Source organism: Nerophis ophidion, linkage group LG26 (assembly GCF_033978795.1).
Source record: "Nerophis ophidion isolate RoL-2023_Sa linkage group LG26, RoL_Noph_v1.0, whole genome shotgun sequence".
Taxonomy (NCBI): domain Eukaryota; kingdom Metazoa; phylum Chordata; class Actinopteri; order Syngnathiformes; family Syngnathidae; genus Nerophis; species Nerophis ophidion.
Genome location: NC_084636.1, coordinates 12,280,417 through 12,306,341, shown reverse-complemented (window position 1 = coordinate 12,306,341; position 25,925 = coordinate 12,280,417). Strand labels below are relative to the sequence as shown.

Below are 25,925 nucleotides of genomic sequence, written 5' to 3'. Positions count from 1 at the left end.
TTTGATGGCATCAGGAATTTTTTTTAGGTCAAAATTGCACACAGATGCTTGTTTTTGTTTATTTATATAATGTGGGGAAATTCACTGGGATTAATTAATCAATCTTTTATTGGAAGCTTTCCTTGATTCTCAATTTTGTGGGTATATGTTTTTATTTTGGCAAACAGTAAATAAATAAACCTACTCTCTTTACATTTACAAACTACAAACCCCGTTTCCATATGAGTTGGGAAATTGTGATGTAAATATAAACGGAATACAATGATTTGCAAATCCTTTTCAACCCATATTCAGTTGAATGCACTACAAAGACAAGATATTTGATGTTCAAACTCATAAACTTAATTTTTTTTGCAAATAATAATAGACTTAGGATTTCATGGCTACAACACGTGCCAAAGTAGTTGGGAAAGGGCATGTTCACCACTGTCTTACATCACCTTTTCTTTTAACACTCAATAAACGTTTGGGAACTGAGGAAACTAATTGTTGAAGCTTTGAACAGTGTGATGTGGGTTACACTGGAATTGCTATTGCGACATCCAGTGGACACACTCAGCACTGCAGTTTCTTAGCAAACTTATTTTGCGGGCAGTGGGACGGAATAAACCTGTTCGGTCCACGGACTTTACGTTTGACACCCCTGCTACAAAGCAAAGTTATATAACGGGGACAGACCCCCTGATGGTCTACAGAGGTACTGCAGGAGGGCGTGAATTTATATATATATATATATATATATATATATATATGTATGTATGTATGTATGTATGTATGTGTATATATATATATATGTATATATATATATATATATGTATGTATGTATGTATGTGTGTGTGTATATATATATATATATATATATATATATATATATATATAAATGTATATGTATAAATGTATATGTATATATATATATATATATATGTTTTTATATATATATATGTATGTATATATATATATATATATATATTCCCCCCCTGCAGTTTTTCCATAAATGTACTAAAGTCTTGAAATACACACAAACTTTGCGCCAATGTACTGTCAAAGGGCTGAATGTGAAATAAAATATTATGTTCTTGTTAGCATTTACTATAGCTAGTAATTAGCACTCTAGTTCTAAGCTAGCAATTAACTCTCTTAGGGCCTGGTTTACTAAGCTCCAAAGTGTGTAATAGTAGTGGGCGTGTTGCGTGTGATCTACTAAGACTGCGTGTGCAATTGTAGAGTGGTGCAGACTGCCTTATTTAAATGAGGACTTTGCATGTGCTGTACTAGGCATCACCATGGAGACACTCATTTACTGCACATCTATGTTATCATGGTTCTACATTCGCCGTTTTGCTATGTCTTCAAACATGCAGGAGATATATTCCACTTTTTATGGGCATTTTAGCAGTCAGGCGGGGCATTTATATTGAAACCATTTTAGTTTTTTAGTTTTTTTACCGCTGAAGGTTATTGAAAGGGAGGCTGCACTTACTCCATCTCAATACGCAAAAATGCATGCTGCAAGATGTTTGTTTTCATACAAAAAATATGTTTTTATATATCTTTTATATGTAAAAACATCATTAAAAAGATACTGAAGGACACCAAAACGCATGAAGTGAATTTATTCTATTCAGCCCCTTTCAATTATTATTTTTTATCTTTATTACTTATGTGGGGTTTTTTTCTTCCATATTTGTTTCCACTACCACACCTTAAGTTGGAGTCCTTAATCCCGTTATATCCACATATAATGACAATAAAGTCCATTCTATTCTATTCTATTCTTAAGAGACTTTGCAGCTATAAAATATTACAATTATGTTGACGATAGGTCTAATATTTTCAACTACTAACCATCCAAATATGCTGATGCACATTTGATGATGGATCCTCGCCTGTCCATTGTCCGTCCGTCTTTTGTCAGGTTCAAACACTGATGACATCTATTAATCAGACAAGAAGACAGGAACCAAGCAGAGACAGAATTCAATTTAGCTCATGAGGAGAACGCATGGTGCTGAACACTTAGTCACAGTCTCGCCCTGTGCTCTAAGGTTCAGCTCCCTCTTTTTATTCAGAGTTCCATAGTCAACATCATTGAGGCCGCCTCTAAAAGGAGTGGTCACATATATAATGCAAAGTAGGGCCAGGACGCACAGTACATGACATTATGGGCTGGGGGCCTTGTGATTTTGCCTTGTCCCTGCTTTGTCTGCGTGTAGGCATCTTATCTTCGTTGAGGTCCTTGAAGTCCTTGGCTGTTAGCGGTCTAAAACAAAGATAACATCCGTGGCTGATGCCACCCCAACTTGAGCACAATAGCTAATAACTAAAACAACAGACTTTAAGCATACTAAAGTTAGTGTGATAATATCCATCCATTTTCTACCCCTAATTCCCTTTGGGGTCGCGGGGGACATAATTATTCTAACACTTTGCAGCGTGAGCACGCCTCTCACTGACGTGTGTGGCACCGACACAATTCTGGTTGTGTTTACCGACCTCGAAGCAATGTTTTTTTGGTGCATGGTGTAATAAGTGTGACCAGTAGATGGTTGTCACACATAAGAGATACGTGCAGACTGCAATATGACGCCACTAAAAAACATCAAAACTTTAAATGTTAAATTGACTATTAAGAACATTAAACACGGCGCTCAAAAATGTGTCAAAATTGATGGATTGTCGACCAATTAGAGATACAAGTATTACTATGGTGTGTGTGTATAAGGACCACACAATGGCACCCATTAGCAGACATATTATCTGGCGTTTTGTTTCACATTATTACGCAAAACCAACTTTTCATACCTTTTGGTACCTGCTGATGTGTATTTGAGATCTGCATTAGTCCTGAAAATTTGCGCACTTCCGCAACTGTAGTCCGTGTCGACTCCGTAGTCAATTAGCTTCTTCTTTCTTACTATCTTCGTGTTATGGGACGTTCATCCTCTGTTGTTGCCATTTCTAATATAAAGTAGTGTAAAATTCTGACTTATATCTCGCTATGGAAGCACTAAAAACTACCAAACTACTAAAAACCGAACCCCAAAACTTTAAATTGCGCTGTAGCGCCCCCTAGGAATAAAACAGACAAAACTGCTCCTAGGAAGAAAACACAGACAAAACTGCTTGTAACTTCCGGTAGGAATTTCGTAGAGACATGAAACAAAAACCCCTATGTAGGTCTCACTTAGACCTACATTTCATTAATTGACATCCTTCAGCAAAAATCAACAGGAAGGTGGCAAACACCCCTTAAAAACAAAAGTTTCGTAAAAAATCTCATTTTTGCCTTTTTGAGCTGTAATTTGACCCCCTTAAAATGCTTCATAACTCACCAAACTGGACACACGCGAAAATTGCGATCTAAAAAAAAAAAAAAAAAAAAAAAAAACTTTATATTGCGCTCTAGCGCCCCCTAGGAATAAAACACAGACAAAACTGCTCCTAGGAAGAAAACACAGACAAAACTGCTTGTAACGTCCGGTAGGAATGTCGTAGAGACATGAAACGAAAACCTCTATGTAGGTCTGACTTGGACCTACATTTCATAAAATGACATCCTTCAGCAAAAAAAAAAAGGAAGGTGGCAATTACCCCTTCAAAACAAAAGTTTCCTAAACAATGTCATTTTTGCCTCTTTGAGCTGTAATTTGACCCCCTTAAAATGCTTCAAACCTCACCAAACTGGATACACACATCAGGACTGGCGAAAATTGCGATCTAATTAAAAAACAAAAAAAACAAAACAAAGCTTTATATTGCGCTCTAGCAACCCCAGGGAATAAAACACAGACAAAACTGCTCCTAGGAAGAAAACACAGCCAAAACTGCTTGTAACTTCCAGTAGGAATGTTGTAGAGACATGAAACAAAAACCTCTATGTAGGTCTCACTTAGACCTACATTTCATTAATTGACATCCTTCAGCAAAATCAACAGGAAGTTGGCAATTACCCCTTCAAAACAAAAGTTTTGTAAAAATCCGTCACCTTTATTCAAACATTATCTCCTCTGAGCGCGTTTGTTGTGTCAGCTTCTAACTCGCACAGGAAAGAGATTGAACCCTTCTGATTCAAAGTTGCGCAAAGAGTTTTTCTAACTGCTCCGGTTTTGATTTTACGAGCCTTCAAAGAACTGTTGCGCTGCTGCAGTCTCAAGATGGCCGCTTAAAAGCAGGAAGCACCAGCGTGACCACACAATGCAGAGAAGGTAGGTACTTTGCGGGTAAAGATATGTTGACTGGGTGAAAGAAGGAGGCACCAGTTTGACTCCAAGATACAGAGAAGGTAGGTAATGTGCAGGTAAAGATATGTTGTCTGGGTGAAAGAAGGAGGCACCAGTTTGACTCCAAGATACAGAGAAGGTAGGTAATGTGCAGGTAAAGATATGTTGTCTGGGTGATGGCAGGAAGCACCAGCATGTATGGGTGACAGAAAGAAGCACCAGTGTGACCCCAGGATGCAGGGGAGGTAGGTAATGTGCAGGTAAAGATATGTTGAATGGGTAAAGGCAGGAAACACCAGCAAAAGTCGGTCCCGTCCATCGCTGCTTGCAGCTTTAATTATTTGAAATTGCCCTTCAAATGTCTATTCTTGGTGTTGGGTTTTATCAAATACATTTTTCCCAAAAATGCGACTTATATATGTTTTTTTCCTTCTTTTATATGCATTTTCGTCAGGTGGGACATAGTCCGAAAAATACGGTATATAAGAAGCAAGAAAAAGATGTATCCATTCCAGTTTTATTCATACAGTGTGTTAAGAGGGGTGCTCATAGACAATATTGTTTTTTTATTTCTAGAAAATATAATAATACCTTTTCTGATATAAATCCTCAAGTTTCCTCTGAGAAGAAGCAACTAAATGTTCAAGTGTGGACCAAGGCAGTCGGCTAGCTGTGTCCAGCAGCTCAAAATGCACTCAAGTTGTGTAGAAATCACATTCTAATAACAGTAATCTTCGTCGGAATAATACAAAAAGACACTTTACAAGCCACAAGTGGAGCGCTCCCAAAAGACAAGAGATGGATGACGGGTCCTCTGAAGGAGCAAACACTGATAAAACGAGGCAGCGGGCATTAAAAGAGTGCATGGACGTGTGATTGACACTTTGTGACTCCTGCCTCTTTGTCTTGTCTTTGACAGCGGGGGATCAAACCAGCTCACTGTGACCCGGTCCTGTGTTGAAGCAGTCTGTGGACGACAACATCGGCTTTTAAATGACAGGTAAGCGCTGATAAAAAAAGTTATGTTTGGCATCTTTTGACATATTGCTGTCCATTGAACAATCGTAACCCAAATTACTCCAATTAAGAGCGTTTCCGAGTTTCTGACAGTCACCGTTAAAAAATTACCTGCGGGCTGTAGGTAATATGCGACTATTGAATACTTGTTTTGTATTGCCTAATGCGGTGTTTTACACTACAATATGGTTCAATTAGAGACATTTTTAAAAAAAACATATTGTTTATGTGCTTAGCTCGCACTTAGCATCAAGGGGTTGGAATTGGGGGTTGAATCACCAAAAATTATTCCCGGGCGCGGCCACCGCTGCTGCTCACTGCTCCCCTCACCTCCCAGAGGGTGATCAAGGGTGATGGGTCAAATGCAGAGAATAATTTCGCCACACCTTGTGTGTGTGTGTGACAATCATTGGTACTTTAGTAGCCTACAGTCTACCATGTTTACCTTTCTGTACATGACGTCACATTAACACAAGAAAAGACAACCTTGTTTGCGGTCTCATCCGCGGAGTCTCCGCGGGTCGGCGGGTGACATGACCAAAAAATAGATTTTAAATAGATCCGGGCGGGCGACGGGTGAACCATTTGAAAATATTCAAAATACATAGTTCAGGGATCGACAACACAACAAATACCCAGAATCCTTTGCATCCATGACTATTCCTGAGTATATTATACACCCCCGCACGCCCAACCCCGCCCACCTTACCGACGCACGTGGGGGAGCGAGGTTTGGTGCTACCGGGGGTGTATAATATAGTCAGGAAGAGTCATGGTTGCAAAGGATTCTGGGTATTTGTTGTGTTGCGTTTATGTTGTGTTACTGTGAGGATGTTCTCTCGAAGTGTGTTTGTCATTCTTGTTTGGTGTGGCTTCACAGTGTGGCGCATATTAGTAAGAGTGTTAAAGTTGGTCATATCACAACCATCAGTGTACTCTGTATCACCCAGTATGCCTCGCAGTCGTGTGCGTGTGTCTGCGGAAGCCACATACAACATGTTGCTGGACTGGCAAGCAGTTTGTACATGTTGTAGCAGGCGTCAAAGGCAATGGTTTAACAGCACACCCTTATTCTCATTTTCTGGATGAGCACCAGCAAATATTCGCGAGAATGGTTGGGGCTCCCTTTGTCTTCTTTACTCTGTGAAACGAGTCAAAATAACTCTGAGTGGTAAAGGTTGCCGACCCCTGTTGTATAAAGACGGTTGGGTGGTTGCGGTTTTGATAAAATGTTGGTGCGGGTGGATGACGACTTTAGTGATGCGGTTGCGGATGATATAATTGCCTATCCGCGCATCTCTACAACCTTGTGAGTTTATCGCAGGACATTTAGCTTTGCACGACTGCTTGTATCTGAGTTTATATCAGAGATTTTTACATGCGAGACGATACAAGTTGTCGTTAGTTTGCAACAAAGAGCTGTTTCAATGCACGGTGACTCCAAACCAGCAGGGGGCAGCATATTTCTAACTCAAACACGATCCATCACACTTAAACAAACACACACAAGCACAGACTGGCACACACAAACACATATATGTATAAAAAAAACAAACATATACCAGACAGGTCCAGTGACTTATTTCGGTTTTGGGGCAGTCTAGGTTTTTTCTCGGGGGGTTTGCGATTTGGGGGCTTCTCAATGTTATTGGGGCTGTCCCTGTCCGTGCCTGAGTTGAGACACGAAGCAAACGTCATGGCGGAGTTAGATGTACACACCCAGCTCGACGCGTACACTTGCCAGCCAGAGCATTAGGCGTACAGAATGTGTCGTCAGTGTGGGAGACGAGTGATACCTGCGTCACATGACATCGCTTTTCGGTTCCGCTGTGGCTTCACAGGCGCCTGCGGTCGCAGTCCCTCCTCGCCTGGTTGAGATGACAAAATAACATTGACATAATCAGCTGTGGCTGTAGGCAACCTCCTGATGTAAACATTTAAGGCAGGGGTCACCAACCTTTTTGAAACCAAGAGCTACTTCTTGGGTACTGATTAATGCAAAGGGTTACCAGTTTGATACACACTTTAAAAAAATGCCAGAAATAGCCAATTTGCTCAATTTACCTTTAATATATATATATATATAATATATATATATATATATATATAAATGGGTATTTCTGTCTGTCATTCCGTCGTACATTTTTTTTCCTTTTACAGAGGGTTTTTTGTAGAGAATAAATAATGAAAAAAACACTTAATTGAACGGTTTAAAAGAGGAAAAAACAGGGAAAAAAATGCAAATAAAATTTTTAAACATAGTTTATCTTCAATTTCGACTCTTTAAAATTCAAAATTCAACCGAAAAAAAAGAAAAGAAAAACTAGCTATTTCGAATCTTTTTGAAAAAATTAAAAAAATTATTTATGGAACATCATTAGTAATTTTTCCTGATTAAGATTAATTTTAGAATTTTGTTGACATGTTTTAAATAGGTTGAAATCCAATCTGCACTTTGTTAGAATATATAACAAATTGGACCAAGCTATATTTCTAACAAAGACAAATCATTATTTCTTCTAGATTTTCCGGAACAAAAATTTTAAAAGAAATTCAAAAGACTTTGAAATAAGTTTTAAATTTGATTCTAAAGATTTTCTAGATTTGCCAGAATATTTTTGTTTGAATAAATATTTCACAAATATTCCTCGTCGAAAAAACCGAAGCTAAAATGAAGAATTAAATTAAAATGTATTTATTATTCTTTACAATAAAAAAACTGAACTTACTTGAACATTGATTTAAATTGTCAGGAAAGAAGAGGAAGGAATTTAAAAGGTAAAAAGGTATATGTGTTTAAAAATCCTTTTTAAGGTTGTATTTTTTTCTCTAAAATTGTCTTTCTGAAAGTTATAAGAAGCAAAGTAAAAAAATAAATGAATTTATTTAAACAAGTGAAGACCAAGTGTTTAAAATATTTTCTTGGATTTTCAAATTCTATTTGAGTTTTTTCCCTCTTAGAATTAAAAATGTCGAGCAAAGCGAGACCAGCTTGCTAGTAAATAAATAACATTTAAAAAATAGAGGCAGCTCACTGGTAAGTGCTGCTATTTGAGCTATTTTTAGAACAGGCCAGCGGGCGACTCATCTGGTCCTTACGGGCTACCTGGTGCTCGCGGGCACCGTGTTGGTGACCCCTGATTTAAGGTCTGTAAATAAACATATACAAAATCTTTCGTACCGGTATATACAGCCGTGATCAAAAGTTTACACACACTTGTAAAGAACATAATGTCATGGCTGTCTGGAGTTTCCAATCATTTCTAGAACTCTTATTTTTTTGTGATAGAGTGATTGGATCACATGCTTGCTGGTCACAAATGAACATTCATGAAGTTTGGTTCTTTTATGAATTTATTATGGGTCTACTGAAAATGTGAGCAAATCTGCTGGGTCAAAAGTATACATACAGCAATGTTCATATTTGCTTACATGTCCCTTGGCAAGTTTCACTGCAATAAGGCGCTTTTGGTAGCCATCAACAAGCTTCTGCTTGAAATTTTGACCACTCCTCTTGACAAAATTGGTGCTGTTCAGCTAAATGTGTTGGTTTTTCTGACATGGACTTTTTTCTTCAGCATTGTCCACACATTTACATCAGGGCTTTGGGAAGGCCATTCTAAAACCTTAATTCTAGCCTGATTCCTTTACCACGTTTGACATGTGTTTGGGGTCATTGTCCTGTTGGAACACCCAACTGCGCCCAAGACCCAACCTCCGGGATGATGATTTTAGGTTGTCCTGAGGAATTTGGAGCTAATCCTCCTTTTTCATTGTCCCATTTACTCTCTGTAAAGCACCAGTTCCATTGGCAGCAAAACAGGCACAGAGCATAATACTACCACCACCATGCTTGACTGTAGGTTTGGTGTTCCTGGGATTAAAGGCCTTACCTTTTCTCATCCAAACATATTGCTGGGTATTGTGGCCAAACAGCTCAATTTTTGTTTCTTCTGACATCACACGGACAAAGATAAGACCTTCTGGAGGAAAGTTATGTGGTCGGATGAAACTTTTTATTTTATATTTTACAATCTTTACAAGTGTATGACCACGACTCTATCTGAGGCTTATAGTCCGGTGTATGTAAAAATTTGTTGGGTACAGCCTAAATACTGGTGCGCAAAGAAGGGTATATATATATATATATATATATATATATATACTCTCCTGATGATTGAGGGAACCCCTCATGAAAACAGTTCTGTAGAGATGAAGTAGTCTTGTGATTTTTCCCACACCTACATATTGCGCTCTACCACGGTATTGAGCACTATTCTCTGGATAATCCAATCAATATATATATATATATATATATATATATATATATATATATATATATATATATATTTGGCCAGTATAGCTCGGTTGGTAGAGGGGCCGTGCCAGCAATTTGAGGGTTCCAGGTTCGATCCCCGCTTCCGCCATCACTGCCGTTGTGTCCTTGGGCAAGACACGTTACCCACCTGCTCCCAGTGCCACCCACACTGGTTTAAATGTAACTTAGATATTGGGTTTCACTATGTAAAAGCGCTTTGAGTCACTAGAGAAAAGCGCTATATAAATATAATTCACTTCAATATTGCGCTTCTTCACAATTGTGTCAAAGTGCTTTACATTGAGAAACCCATACATTCGAGCATGGTGGTGGTAAGACACATTTATACCGTTAAAGAATATTCAGATTATTTGCTTATTCCCTTTTATTACATCCAAAATGTATAATTACGTCAAGTATTTCCTCCCTGGTAATAAATAATAATGTGGTCAAAGAGAGATTGTTTCTTTATGTACTTTCTCATGCAGTCCAAATCAGTAGTAGAGTACTGCGATACTAATGAATCATATTCGGTACTACACCGCCTCTAAAAAGTACCGGTCTTAATAACAGGGGAGCATGTTTGGCAGCGCACAATCACGGAGTACTTACAAGCAGACACAGTGTGCGGACAGAAAAGGGAGAACGGACCCATTTTGGCTTAAAAACTAACGATAAAGGTGAAGTTATAACACTGAAACACCCTCAGGAAGAGGTGCTTTAACACATGGCTAGCGAGCTTGCAGCTAACATCCATCCGTAGTCGGTAGTGTATTAACTACTCAAATAAAGTAAGTTTTTTACAAGTTCCATTATCACTGCAGGGAGAGGAATAGCTAAACATGTTTCACTACACACCGTAGCTCACCGGCGTCACAATGTAAATAAACGCCATTGGTGGATATACACCTAACATCCACTGTAATGATACCAAGTACGGGAGCATATCTAGTCGATACTATGATTACATCGATATCTTTTAGCATCACATCTTTTTTCGTTTAAAAAAAAATGTATATTATGTTTATAATGTCAGGAAATATGTCCCTGAACACATGAGGACTCTGAATATGACCAATGTATGATCCTGTAACTACCTGGTATCGGACTGATACCCAAATTTGTGGTATCAGCCAAAACTAAATTAAAGTATCCAAACAAGAGAAGAATAAGTGGTTATTACATTTTAACAGAAGTGTAGATAGAACATGTTAAAAGAGAAAGTAAGCAGATATTAACAGAAAATGAACAAGTAGATTCATAATTCATTTTCTACCGCTTGTCCTTCATAATGTTGACAAAATAATAGAATGATAAATGACACAAAATGTTATTGCATATGTCAGCAGCTAAATTAGGAGCCTTTGATTGCTTACTTACTAATAGAAGAAAAGTTGTCTTGTGTGGTCACTATTTTATTTAAGCACAAACTTGCAATAAGAAACATATGTTTAATGTACCCTAACATTTTTTTTGTTAAAATAAAGCCAATAATGCAATTTTTTGTGGTCCCCTTTATTTAGAAAAGTATTGAAATACATTTTGGTACCGGTACCGACATATTGGTATCGGGACAATCCTAACATAGTCCAAATTATTATTCAAGTTGAAAATTTGGTACATTTTTCGTACATATTCACTATTCTGCCTGCAGGAGTCTTTGTGGTTAAAGGCCTACTGAAACCCACTACTACCGACCACGCAGTCAGATAGTTTATATATCAATGATGAAATATTAACATTGCAACACATGCCAATACAGCCTTTTTAGTTAACTAAATTGCAATTTTAAATTTCGTGTGGAAGTATCATGCTAAAACGTCGCGGAATGATGACGCGTGCGTATGATGACGTGTGCGTGTGATGTCACGCATCGTAGAGGACATTTTGTTCCAGCACCGTTCACAGCGATAAGTCGTCTCTTTTCATCGCATAATTCCAGAGTATTCTGGACATCTGTGTTGCTGAATCTTTTGCAGTTTGTTCAATGAATAATGGAGACGTCAAAGAAGAAAGCTGTAGGTGGGAAACGGTGTATTGCAGCCGCTTTTAGCAACAAAACACAGCCGGTGTTTCATTGTTTACATTCCCGAAAGATGAGGGTGAAGCTTTACTATGGAACAGAGCGGTCAAGCGAACACGGTTGGATTGGACCACACACACAAAATACAGTGTATTATGCAGCGATCATTTCGAAAGGGCAGAGATGGGCATCGCCACCACCCGTCGACTGGTGCTGAAGAAAGGTGCGGGGCCGACCTTCAGGTTGTACTGGTACGACCATATAATCTCACTAAAACACGAGTAACACAATAAGCAGTAAGGGATTTTCCAGAATTATCTTAGTAAATTTGTCTAATAACATCCAAATCGCTCCCACTGTATACTCTTTTTTTTTTTTTTCTTTTTTTTTTTCTAGTCCTTCACTCTCACTTTCCTCATCCACGAATCTTTCATCCTCGCTCAAATTTCTGGGGAAATCGTGGTCCGAATCGCTTTCGCTGCTGGTGGCCATGATAGTAAACAATGTTCAGATGTGAGGAGCTCCACAACCCGTGACGTCACGCGCACATCGTCTGCTACTTCCGGGACAGTCAAGGCTTTTTTTATTAGCAACCAAAAGTTGCTAACTTTATCGTGGATGTTCTCTACTAAATCCTTTCAGCAAAAATATGGCAATATCGCGAAATGATCAAGTATGACACATAGAATGGACCTGCTATCCCCGTTTAAATAAGAAAATCTCATTTCAGTAGGCCTTTAAGGTAAACAACTTTAACACACAAAAAAGGAGAGTATTTTTATGTAATGATCTTATTTGTAATATTCTGCACAGCGGAAGAGAAAAATGAATTTGTTCTATTGTCATCTTCACCTATCTTTGCGTGGAAGAGGCTATTTATAACAAGAGGAGGAAAATGGACACTTTCTGATTGCCGCTTTCACGTGGCCGGACAAAAATAACCGCAAAGAAACGTTCAAATCCCTTGGCGTGAGCAGGCGAAAAGGATATAAAAAGTTGTTTGAATCGGTGCATGTCGGCGATGCGTGCTGAGTCAGCGTGTGCTGCGGCACTGACCTTGACTGGCGGCTCTGCCCGGCAGCCCGAGCGGGGGCCTGCTGAAGGGAGGGGGCACGGGGGGGAGGGGGCAAGTTCCTCTCCATGGCTGACTCTTTTGGGAAGGTCACGTATGAGGTCGTCTTTGGCTGTTCCCCCACCCCAAAATGAGAACCGGAATTAAATGAGCAAAACCATTATTGTGCAAACAGGAATTTTTCATGATGTTCTAAGGGTGAAATGGGTTCCAATGGGCAAACAAATCTATAAGCTCCCTCACTTGTTTGCTCCACCTTTGAGAGAAAAGTTTGAAGTTTAAGTCTCTCCTCATTGACCTACTTAGTGGCCTAGTGGTTAGAGATCAGTAGGTCGTGAGTTCAAACCCCAGCCGAGTCATACCAAAGACTATAAAAATGGGACCCATTTCCTCCCTGCTTGGCACTCAGCATCAAGGGTTGGAATTGGGGGTTAAATCACCATAAATGATTCCCGGGCGTGGCCACCGCTGCTGCTCACTGCTCACCTCACCTCCCGAGGGTGGAACAAGGGGATGGGTCGAATGCAGAGGAAAGATTTCACCACACCTAGTGTGTGTGTGGCAATCATTGGTACTTTAACTTTAACATGGTACTGACATGTGCAATCATGTAATTAAGTATGTAATTAACAGTGATTAATCAGGATTAATCCCAATTTTTTTTTAAATAAATATATTGACAGCATTCGTTAAAATCCATCCTGGATCCCTGCCAACTATACGTCAGTCACCTCGCTGTAACTTGGATCATTTTACTTTTAGGCTTGCTCCGCATAATGTTGCTGTTAAAATGGTGACGTTAGCACTTTAGCTCACATAGCTATGCTTGTGTTCCAAACATTTCACTGTTACATGTGATCAATCCATTTTATATTTTGCACAGCACACTTCCAAAACGCTATTGTGGGAGAACGATTTAAAATTGGTAGAAGAAAATAATAATGAAAAAAAAAAAAACAGTAGACCCGCACCTTTTCAGGAATGGGGGGAGGTTGACCCTCCAGATCTCTCCTCCGTTCTCGCTCTCTCTTTGCGGGATCCGTCTCTGCGTCTCCGTCCTCTTCTGCCGTGACACGAAGAAGGATGAAAACGTTTAGAAACATTTGCAATTCCACGCCGTGATGTTTAGAATAGAATAGAAAGTACTTTATTGATCCCTGGGGGAAATTCAGCACCACAGTTCGCTCACAATAAACACTTAGGTATTCACATATCAAGGAAAATATCTAAAAATACACAGATGGTAAAAAATAAAGATAAGGAATAGTGTACACTCGAATTATCACCTCACTTTCCTTCCGGTGCAAAAACAGCAACAGCAGTGCTAGTAGCCTTATACATGTGAATGATATAAATAAGGCTATGGAATCGAATAGAATTGTCCTATCACTATTCTTCTGGTGCAAAAAGACACAAGTGCAAGTAGCATTTTTTACATGTCCATCCATCCATCCATTTTCTTCCGCTTATCCGAGGTCGGGTCGCGGGGGCAGCAGCCTAAGCAGGGTTACCCAGACTTCCCTCTCCCTAGCCACTTTGTCCAGTTCCTCCTGGTGGATCCCAAGGCGTTCCCAGGCCAGCCGGGAGACATAGTCTTCCCAACGTGTCCTGGGTCTTCCCCGTGGCTTCCTGCCGGTCGGACGTGCCCCAAACGCCTCCCTAGGGAGGCGATCGGGTCGCATCCTGAGCAAATGCCCGAACCATATCATCTGGTTCCTCTCGATGTGGAGGAGCAGCGGGTTTACTCTGAGCTCCTCCCGGATGACAGAACTTTTCACACTATCTCTAAGGGAGAGCCCCACCACCCGGCGGAGAAAACTAATTTCGGCCGCTTGTACCCGTGATTTTGTCCTTTCGGTCATAACCCACAGCTCATGACCAAAGGTCAGGATGGGAACGTAGATCGACCGGTAAATTGAGAGTTTTGCCTTCCGGCTCAGCTCCTTCTTCACCACAACGGATCGGTACAGCGTCCGCATTACTGAAGACGCCGCACCGATCTCACGAACCACTCTTTCCTCACTCGTGAACAAGACTCCTAGGTACTTGAACTCCTCCACTTGGGGCAAGATCTCCTCCCCAAAGTGGAGATGGCACTCCAGCCTTTCCCGGGCGAGAACCATGGACTCGGACTTGGAGGTGCTGATTCTCATCCCAGTCGCTTCAATCTCAGCTGCGAACCGATCCAGTGAGAGCTGACGATCCTAGCCAACAGGACCACATCATCTGCAAAAAGCAGAGACCTAATCCTGCTATTTTTTTCCATCTGAATAATATAAACACGGTCTTGTATACATTCCAGTACAGTCAAAATGAAATAGGAGGATTCAGTTCTTAGCCTTCCGGTGCAAAAACAGCGGCGCAAAACAGCATTTTAAGTATGAATTATAAAGGTAATGACTATTTTCCAGTTTGGTATATGCATTATACTCTCTGATTCAAGTACAGTCAAAATGGAATAGGATAAAGTTAGCATGAAGACAAGACATGCGTCCTACCAGGTAGCGTGTCGGAAGTCTCCAGTCGATGTCTGGGTCTCAGTTTGGACATGCTAGGCTTGCTACTTTGAGGCGGGGGTTCTGGTTTTGTCCCACAGGCGGCAGGTCGCCCACCGACACTGCTCCTCCGTCCTTCCGCATCCGGACTCGAGCGCCTTTCACCCTGTGCGTCCACGCCGGTGTTGACTTCCTTTGGCGAAGGCGTTCTGTCCGACGGGTACGGCGGCAGCTGCCTTTGAGCGAAATGGAGCGCCGGGATCTGTCTGTCCGTCCTCCAGCCACTCCTCTCCGTCCAGTGAGCGTCCGGTTGTACGTCCGGCTGCTTGCCCTCCGACCAGGATCGGTCGATCTGTCTGCCGCCCATCCACTGCCTCTCCATCTTTCTGTCGATCTGCCACTGCGTATGTCTGTCCACGGTCCACTGTCTGTCCACGGTTCTCACCTCTCCCAAAGTTCTGTCGTCCGAGCGCCGTCTCTCTGACAGTTTCTCTGCGTGTGGATCAGTCAGCCTGCCGTCCATCCAGATATCCTCCGCCTGTAGCACCTCGCTTGTCCTCTGCTTGTCGTCCGCCCAGTACTTGTTGGACTCTTTTGACTGCTCTGGCACGGCGCCCATTTCGGACCTCTGGAGGAAAGATTCAGGTTTCAGGTTCTGCTACTTTAAATCCGCACGCAGTTTTATTTTTTCTATTTTGGTTCATTCTGGGAAGGTCAAAGCGTGGGCTGGTCTGCGGTGACTGTACCTCAGTAGGGGAGTAAAAGGGGTGTTTGCTTCCTCCCACGCCAGATTGCGACGGAGGACTCAGAACGAGTGTATTTTTCCCGTCAGCCACCTCTACGGGAGACCCAGCCTTGGTGGCGGACCATGGCGGTTGAAGCAGAGTGTAGACATTCTCTGTGGCGGTCCTGAAGATAAAACACATCAACCGCTTCAACATTGGCTGTCCGTATTCTCAAATTACATTTGTGAGGTTATGCGAGCATACATGTAATACATACAGTTTTATCATTAATAGACATATGGTCAATGACTTGCCCATCCCCCCGCGGTCATGTTTTTTAAGCAATCTTGCCCAAATCTTACACACATATACTTCTTGGTCCCCTAAAGGTATGTGCCAAATTCTGCGGTGATTTACAAACCCCAAAACCAGTGAAGTTTGAACGTTGTGTAAATCAATCCAATCCGATCCACTTTATTCATATAGCACATTTAAACAACAAAAATGGTTTTGAAATAGGCACTGGTACTACCCGTATTCACATGGGTTTTATTTGTCGAAAATATATTTTGCCCTTTCAGTTCAATTACAGATCAACATACAGGCTAACAGGCATATAGCATAGCATGCGACGCATTCGTTGCACGGACATACTATTTTTGTTAGACAAGATCATAGACTGTATTGGACGATATCATTTTTGTTAAGAGTGTGGTATTTGGATCTTAGTCAATCATGCCCCGTTTTTTCGACACGTTTTGACCTTACAGACTTTAGGACAAACTCCTAATGCAGATTTTAGAATAAGGCTCTGCTTACCTTGATTTATGTGTTGGCAAAGTGAGTCTGTCCAGAAGAGTGTAAGAGGTGTCTAATTCTCAGCGTGTCATCCCGGACGAGAGCCCACAAATTGTTGTGTTTGGACCAGATGTTCCTTCGAGGGAATTTACGTTGCTGGTCAATCCCAAGTTCTTTTGATGACACATAAGATGGTTTTAAATGAAAACCCAGAACAGAATAGGTATTTTGCAATTTATTCCAAAGCTTTGGAGAGACCAACCTAAAAAACAACACATTCAATTCGCATCGCCTAGTTGATCTGAAAACACTACGGAAGTCTTGTCTTTTTCAATATGCCAATAGCCCCCACCCTTCAGAGCGAATACACATATCTATTGTTTTCCTTAGCTCGAGACAGAAAGAGATAGGAAAAAAGGAGTAATGCTACTCCTGCATTCAAAGCTCAAGGTAGTCTACAATGTACGATCGGTCATGAGATAACGAAAATGTGAAAAGAGTACAAGATGGAACACTTTCAAATATGACTAAAGAAAAGAAATAACTTTTAAATATGGATATATGTAGATATCTATCTTCGTCAAGTGTGAAGCTGTTCAGGATGAGAAGAGTTGTCCAACAGTTCTTTGTCATAATTTGACGCTATGACAACTCGGCAGTCACTTTTTAATCGCAACCGCCGGATTAAGAATGTGAGCCGCCGGCTGTCGTCTACACCTGTGTCCACACGCTTGCTCCACTACGGTCAAACAAAATCAGCCGCTTGGTGTATTTGTAAAGATGAGGGAGATATTTGTCTGGGATCATTTGTGGGATTCATGGCTGTCCACAAAGGAACCAAGACCCACCGCTAATGCATAATGTGGCGTTGAATATATTTTGTGTCGGAATTCTTATTTTTAGGTGTTTAATTATGAACGTTGAATTAGTTTGGTTATTAAAAGGATGTCAGTATACTGTAAAATAATAACCTTTTTTAGTTTAGTGTTTATTTGAAGGAACAATGCACAGAAACATTAAGCTCAAAGACAGATATGTTCTGTACCAGATTATAGCTAAATAGCTCATTTCCATCTGCAGTCCCTGGCTACCTAAATTAAAGGGATACAAAAATCATGCAATCAAATTATGACAACAAAATCATACTATAGCATGCAATCAAATTAAGAAAAGTCATAAAATGCCCTTTCATGGACACACACTTAATACACAATACAACCACACCTCATTTACATCATCACACAAAGACAGCACATGCTCTTGTTTACATCTGTCATGATTTGTAAAAACAACCATGATTTTAACAGACACACCTCACAATTTACAACAAAAAGCTCTCTTGGATAAATACAAGTTGATGTGTTAAACACAGTGCCCACCTTATTGACCGTGTGAGCCGCTTTGATTGCTCCAAAGCCACTTTTTTAACTTCAATTGTGAATGAAGAGTAATCTGTTAGACCAGTGGTTCTTAACCTGGGTTCGATCAAACCCTAGGGGTTCGGTGAGTCGGCCTCAGGGGTTCGGCGGAGGTCAAAACACACCCGATTCATCGTGTCAATAAAAATTTCTACCTATCGGCGTATTACGGATACGGCAACAGCAGAAGTCACACTGATTTGCAGGCGTGTAATTTGTTAGTTTATGCACTGTGTCGGTTTTGTTCTTTGGACAAGGTGATGTTCATACACGGTTCATTTTGTGACCAGTAATAAAACATGGTAACACTTTAGTATGGGGGACATAATCACCATTAATTATTTGCTTATTAACAAGCAAATTAGTAACCTATTGGCTCCTAACTATAGTCGTTATTAAGTACTCATTTTAATCCTAACCCTCTAACCCTAACCAAAGAACTCCAAATTAAGTCTTTGTTACTTAGAATATGTTCCCCTAGTGTCCAACAACCTCTAAATTAAGTCTGTTAATTAGAATATGTTCTCCATACTAAAGTGTTACCAAAAACACATAACTTTGTCTTGAATTTGAAAAAAAACCAACATTTTATTTTTCACTAGGAAGGGTTCGGTGAATGTGCTTATGCACCTTGTTGGAGGTACCGAACCCCGTTAGTTTCATATGGCACTAACGGGGTTCGGTACCTCCAACAATGTTAAGAACCACTGTGCTAGACCTATCACGTTTGTTGTGAGGTCGATCCATTCATTTATGGCTTCATGTAAAAAAGGCTGATTGTGCCAAAATATGTTTTACATCTGGGTACGCTACACTGCCCCCTGGTGGACCCTAGTTGTCACAGCAGACGTAAACAGGACAAAGTGCCTAAGTGGCGCTGGTGCAGTGTTATTTCATTCGTATTGATGCTAATCTTTGAATGTTAGCTAAATTTAACAATCTATATTTTTGGGGGGAACTAAACAGTGATGGTGGTGTTGTGGTTTTACACAGAGATCTTGCAGCATCTAAGCCGACAACCTTTGACTTGCACACAGAACGAAGATAAGAACAAACATGGCATTCTGTTATCGGATAATTCCGTTGGCTAGAAGGACAACAGGCTTTAGGAAGTCTTGACCACATAGCTGTAATAATGCTTCCCACAGATGTGGTGTTTGCGAACGAGTCAAGTCTTTTGAACAGCTCTTTTAAGAGAACGATGAGCACTGATTGTGTGGTTCGTTTTATCAGGTATTATCTTATAGGATTGGAAATGGTGTGTGTTTGCATTTGGTCACATAATTCTTTAAAAGCAGTCTTCTACTAAGGCCAAAGGGCACGTGTCCAACCGCAGTACTGCAGGCGGTTCCCAAGATAGTGAGAATCCCACAAGGGAGGGTTAAGATGGAAGATTAAAGACCTTAGCAACATCTGGAAGAAGGTCTACACAAAGGGACAGAGGATAGGGGTCGGACCCAAATCGATAACAGGAGTTAGGTTGGCTAGTCAAATTAATAAACCGAGTGGTACGCAGACTGTCCGGCGTCAATATTCAACCCACAAGGAGAGGGGGTGTAGAAGAAATGGTATTTAAACACAATGTTCCGACAAGACAGCAGAATGAAGAGATTTGGCACTTCTTCCCCTGGAGCTGCAGATCTAGTCAGAAGCTCGCTGAAACAAAATCAAGCTTTTTGTTCGACGATTCCTCTTGGCGTCTCCTTGGCTCGTCACCCATCACACGGCCATCAAATATACAACATGAGCCATTTTAATGAAAAGGAAAGCAGCTTTTGGATTCACTTTTCTGGTTTATTGATCTGCTTTGGATTTGTAAAGTAATGCAGGAAGCAAAGTACAATTTTGCAATCACATTTTTATCTTGTCCAAATTGTTGTTCTAGTCTAGTTTTTTTAATATTTTTATAAACACATGTGTTTTTTATTATTTGTATATAGTATATATGACTATCCACAATGTTTTTTTTAGGTGAGAGAACATTTAAAATAGTGATCTCAGTGTCAATGCATATGAGATGGTACAACCTTTTAGCATGTTTATAATGAAAAGGTTTAATTATTATTATTTTAAAAGAATTTTTCCTGTAGAGTATATATCAGTTTGAATTATTCTAATCCAAATGGTATATATTCTCCATCCATTGCCCGTGATTGTTTCCTTTCAAAAAAAGTTACTTAGTTCGATATTTTGGAAAAGTAGTGTGTGTGAATAGTTGAAAATGTGGAATCGGGTAAAAACATGTTGCAAAATTTGGAGAATTTTGGGCACTTTAGAACTATGGATATGTCCATTCTTTTAAATGGGAATTTCCTAGAAGTTTGGGAATTTTGTAAAATGCCTTTTTTTTTAAATATGCATAATGCTACAATTGTCCGGGATTGTATGAATGGGTTGGTTTAGGAATTTTTTGAAATGGTTAAAAAATGTCGACGTAGTTACAGTTTGAAATTGAATTGGTATATCAGAATTTCGGGAAAACCGTGAATCTGTACGAAAAAAAGAGGAATGTTTTGAAGGTGGAATGGTCAAAAACAGTTGAAAAATGCGGACTGTGAAAACTTTTCAAGAAGAAGTGAAAATAGGGCTTTGGAAAAACATGAATCCTGGGATTCACACAATTATGCAGCGCAATAAAACATAAATTCTGACTAATTGAATAATAAATTCAAAATATTTTTTTTAAACTAAGCTGTCAATAAATTGGAAGTGCAAATAAAAATACAGATACATTACCCCCGCCAACGTTGCTACAGGGCGCCATGTTTGCCTCCAACTTTGAAACCCAAGTTGGCAATACTCTCTATACCAGGTAGCCCGTAAGGACCAGATGAGTAGCCCGCTGGCCTGTTCTAAAATAGCTCAAATAGCAGCACTTACCAGTGAGCTGCCTCTATTTTTTAAATGTTATCTATTTACTAGCAAGCTGGTCTCGCTTTGCTCGACATTTTTAATTCTAAGAGACACAAAACTCAAATAAAATTTGAAAATCCAAGAAAATATTTTAAAGACGTGGTCTTCACTTGTTTAAATAAATTCATTTATTTTTTTACTTTGCTTCTTATAACTTTCAGAAAGACAATTTTAGAGAAAAAACTCAACCTTAAAAATGATTTTAGGATTTTTAAACACATATACATTTTTACCGTTTAAATTCCTTACTCTTCTTTCTTGACAATTTTAATCAATGTTCAAGTAAAAAAATGTTTTATTATTGTAAAGAATAATAAATACATTTTAATTTAATTCTTCATTTTAGATTCTGTTTTTTTGACAAAGAATACGTGTGAAATATTTCTTCAAATTTATTATGATTAAAATTAAAAAAAAATATTCTGGTAAATCTAGAAAATCCATAGAATCAAATTTAAATCTTATTTCAAAGTCTTTTGAATTTGTTTTAACATTTTTGTTTTGGAAAATCTAGAAGAAATAATGATTTGTCTTTGTTAGAAATATAGCTTGGTCCAATTTGTTATATATTCTAACAAAGTGCAGATTGGATTTTAACCTATTTAAAACATGTCATCAAAATTCTAAAATCAATCTTAATCAGGGAAAAATTACTATTGATGTTCCATAAATTATTTTTTAAATGTTTTCATAAAGATTCAAATTACCTAGTTTTCTCTTCTTTTTTTCTGTTGAACTTTGAATTTTAAAGAGTCGAAATTGAGGATAAACTATGTTTAAACATTTCATTTTCATTTTTTTGCTGTTTTCTCCTCTTTTAAATCATTCAATTAAGTGTTTTTTCATCATTTATTCTCTACAAAAAACCTTCCGTAAAAGGAAAAAAAATGTACGACGGAATGACAGACAGAAATACCCATTTTTTTATATATATATAGATTTATTTATTAAACGTAAATTGAGTAAATTGGCTATTTTTGGCAATTTATTTAATTGTGTATCAAACTGGTAGCCCTTTGCATTAATCAGTAGCTTTTGGTTTCAAAAAGGTTGGAGACCCCTGCTATACTCTATGGCTAAGAATACCGGTTTAAAGAATAATGTACATAACTATCATTAAAACAACACATAATATGCAGGACAGGATGTTGTATGGAGGATATATAATTATAAAGAAACATAATACCAAAAATATGTCCAACAGCTGACATTATTGTTATTATCAATAAGATATAGAATATGATTGCAAGCAGACAAACCCAAAGGGTGCTGTGGCCATGGTGTGACTCCCGTCAGCATAATAGTCGAACTCCGACTCCTGGTTGGAGAGAGTTTGGTTGCGGTTTCTACGGAAACCGAAGATGGCCAGCATGTTCCTCCTCTTCTTCCTCCTCAGCGAGTGTGTGGTGTGCAGAGAGGACAGCTGACTGCAGAGGGTCAGAGGTCGCATGTCACACAATCATCCAACGTGTCCGAGACCTCGGTGTATTGAACTACGCCGGGTGTCGGTAGATGCTGGACTGTTGCTAGGCAACACCTCTGGCTCCGTACATAATGGTTTACCTCTGCCAGACATTATTTCTCAACTAAATGACTAAGTGCTCTGATATTTATAACCATTTTTTCCACCGCACGATTGGCTTTGATGGCGGAGCATATAAGAAGTACTTACCTATCAAGAAGGACTCTTTTAGTGTAGAAATCTGGCAGTCCGTCATCCAAAGGGCTTATAGCTCCGTTTTCACTGCAATTCTAAACACACACACAGGTGAATATGCTCTGTTTTTTTGACAAGTCACTTCTAGGGTCTTTCTTTTCTAAAGAAATGGATTGCTACCTCCAGTGAGATGACATAATCTAATTGCAGCCATCTAATCTGGATGGATATATACCCCCACCCCCACCCCCCCAACCAAGACGGCCGTCACTGCCAGCAGGCACGGGCATTAAGAAATAGGAATCTCGGGGAGTAGAAAGTGCACACTTAGTTAAAGGCTTCCCGGAATGAACGGCACTTACCGCGTCGGCCGGCAGGTAGCCTCCTTTGTGCCTCCTAGGAGGCCTCGGACGGACCCGGGTCACGTGATGGAGAGGCAGACCCTGCGTGGGTAGCTGGGACATACCCTCCCAGGATGCGGAGCGGGATAGCGGCGTGGAGTAGGGCGGTATGGAAGGGGGCGGGGAGGCGCTGGAGTCGTCACAGAGGCCTGTGGGCCAAGACGGTATGAATATGTCATGTCCATCCATCCATTGTCTACCGCTTGTCCCTTCTGGGCGTTGCTGGAGCCTACCATGAATTGATTAACGTGGACCCCGACTTAAACAAGTTGAAAAACTTATTCGGGTGTTACCATTTAGTGGTCAATTGTACGGAATATGCACTGAACTGTGCAATCTACTAATGAAAGTATCAATCAATCAATCAATCAATCAATCTCAGCTGTGTTTCCAGCCCTGGACAAATCGCCACCTCACCACAGGGCCAACACATATACCGTATTTCCTTGAATTGCCGCCGGGCATATAGTATGCATCTGCCTAGAATTACTGCCGGGTCAAACTCGTTTCGCAAAATAATTAGCACATGCTTAGCATTACCGCCGGCTCAGGATTAACGCCGGGTCAAACCCGTTTCGTAAAATATGATTTTTATTAGCGCATGTCTAGAATTTCCGCCGGGTCAAACTTGTTTCGCCAAATAATTAGCATATGTCTAGAATTTCCACCGGGTCAAACTCGTCACGTCACGAGTGACACTTCACCTGTCATCATTTTCAAAATGGAGGAGGCTGATTTCAATAATTTGAAATCGCAGAAAGGGAAGAAGATTAAGAGCTATTCAGTAGGATTTAAGGTCCAAGCTATTGAATATGCTAAAAAGAACAGTAAGCAGCTATGTTTTATCAATATCCCGTAGCTGTGTGTGTCAAATATGAGTCATCAAATGACTCCCGCCTCCTGGTGGTAGAGGGCGCTAGTTATCCTTTTTGCGACTGCTCGGCTGCAGAAGAAGTGACAACAAGCAGCAAGCGTGAGCAGCGTGTGTTTATTTTTCCTCTCGCTTGCACTTTTAACATGGAGGATTACATATCTAAAATAAAACATTTTTTTTCAATCGAAGCAGGAGGTAATGAAGGAAGATCTCCATCGAGACAGAGAGACTTTTAAAACTGAAGAAAGATAAGGAAGACTCTTATAAACAAGTTATCGATGCTTTTGATCAGAAGGACCTGTGCATGGACTTCATTTATAAGTGAAGGTAAGACCATAATAAAGTTTTTTTTTATTAAATGTGCTTTTCATGATGGTATCCTTACATCGTACTCAAATTTTTGAGCACAGGCCTAAATTCACCGCATGCCTTTGGTAAGTGCCGGACTGAGAAGAGGTTTTAAAATAATTAGCGCATGCTTGCCTTTACCGCATGCCTTTGCTAAACGCCGGAATGAGAAGAGGTTTTCAATTAATTAGCGGCAATTCAAGGAAATACGGATAGACAACATTCACACTCACATTCACACACTAGGGTCAATTTAGTGTTGCTAAGCAACCTATCCCCTGGTGCATGTCTTTGGAGGTGGGAGGAAGCCGGAGTACCCGGAGGGAATCCACGCACTCACGGGGAGAACATGCAAACTCCACACAGAAAGATCCCCAACCCGGGATTGAACTCAGGACCTTCTTATTGTGAGGCAAACACAGTAACTCCTCTTCCACCGTGCTGCCCCGAATATGTCATGTACGGAATACTATATTGGACCACAATAGGGCGCACCGGATTATAAGGCGCACTGCTGATGAATGGTCTAATTTTGATCTGTTTTTATTTATAAAGCCCACCGGATTATAAGGCGCATTAAAGGAGTCATATTTTTTTTTCACGGCTCGATTGGTACCAGGCTGCAGAATAATTTTTTCATCATTTTCCCCCCCAAATTTTTAATTTTATTTAATTTTTTTATTAAATCAACATAAAAATCACAAGTTACACTTAAAATCAGTGCACCAACCCAAAAAAACTCCCTTTTTCATGACAAAAAAACAAAACAAAAAATGTATCACTTTTTAAAACGCCGCTGTGTACACGGACGTAGGGAGAAGTTCAAAACGCCAATAAACCTTGAAGGCACTACGTTTGCATGGCGGCCCAGTCACAAAATATCTACGGCTTTTCACTCACACAAGTGAATGCAAGGCATACTTGGTCAACAGCCATACAACTTTAACAAATATGCGCCACACTGTGAACCCACACCAAACAAGAAAGACAAACACAATTCGGGAGAACATCCACACTGTAACAAAACATAAACACAACAGAACAAATACCAAGGATCCCTTGCAGCACTAACTCTTCCGGGACGCTACAATAACCCCCGCCGCTACCCTTCACCCGCCCACCTCAACCTCCTCATGCTCTCTCAGGGAGAGCATGTCCCAAATTCCAAGCTGCTATTTTGAGGTATGTTAAAAAAAATAATGCACTTTGTGACTTCAATAATAAATATGGCAGTGCCATGTGGCATTTTTTTCCCCATAATTTTAGTTGATTTATTTTGGAAAACCATGTTACATTTAATTTACATTTAATGCATCCAGCGGGGCATCACAACAAAATTAGGCATAATAATGTTTCAATTCCACGACTGTATATATCGGTATCGGTTGATATCGGTAATTAAGAGTTGGACAATATCGGAATATCGGGTATCGGCAAATAGGCCATTATTGGACGTCTCTACATATAAGAACTTTACACTACTTTATATTAGAAATGGCAACAGCGGAGGATGAATGTCCCATAACAAGAAGATATATTGATTTATCGACTACAGTGTCTTCATGCACTATAAAGGCGGACGCGCGCAATTTTTCAGGATTAATGCAGATCCCAAATACAGATCAGCAGGTACCAGAAGGTAAGAC

General features: G+C 39.9%; 1 protein-coding gene across 1 annotated transcript in view; it reads right to left on the bottom strand.

The window, feature by feature from the left end:
• Positions 1 to 4,730: 4,730 nt before the first annotated feature.
• Positions 4,731 to 25,925, bottom strand: part of LOC133543538 (capping protein, Arp2/3 and myosin-I linker protein 3-like) — a 111,678-nt gene continuing 90,483 nt past the window's right edge. Inside the window, 11 exon segments of the mRNA XM_061888151.1 lie at positions 4,731 to 5,187; positions 6,800 to 6,907; positions 7,034 to 7,105; positions 12,635 to 12,698; positions 12,700 to 12,762; positions 13,622 to 13,713; positions 15,149 to 15,773; positions 15,892 to 16,054; positions 22,259 to 22,426; positions 22,672 to 22,751; positions 23,019 to 23,206. Of these exon segments, the coding sequence (XP_061744135.1) occupies positions 5,147 to 5,187; positions 6,800 to 6,907; positions 7,034 to 7,105; positions 12,635 to 12,698; positions 12,700 to 12,762; positions 13,622 to 13,713; positions 15,149 to 15,773; positions 15,892 to 16,054; positions 22,259 to 22,426; positions 22,672 to 22,751; positions 23,019 to 23,206 (1,664 nt within the window). The 3' untranslated portion in view covers positions 4,731 to 5,146.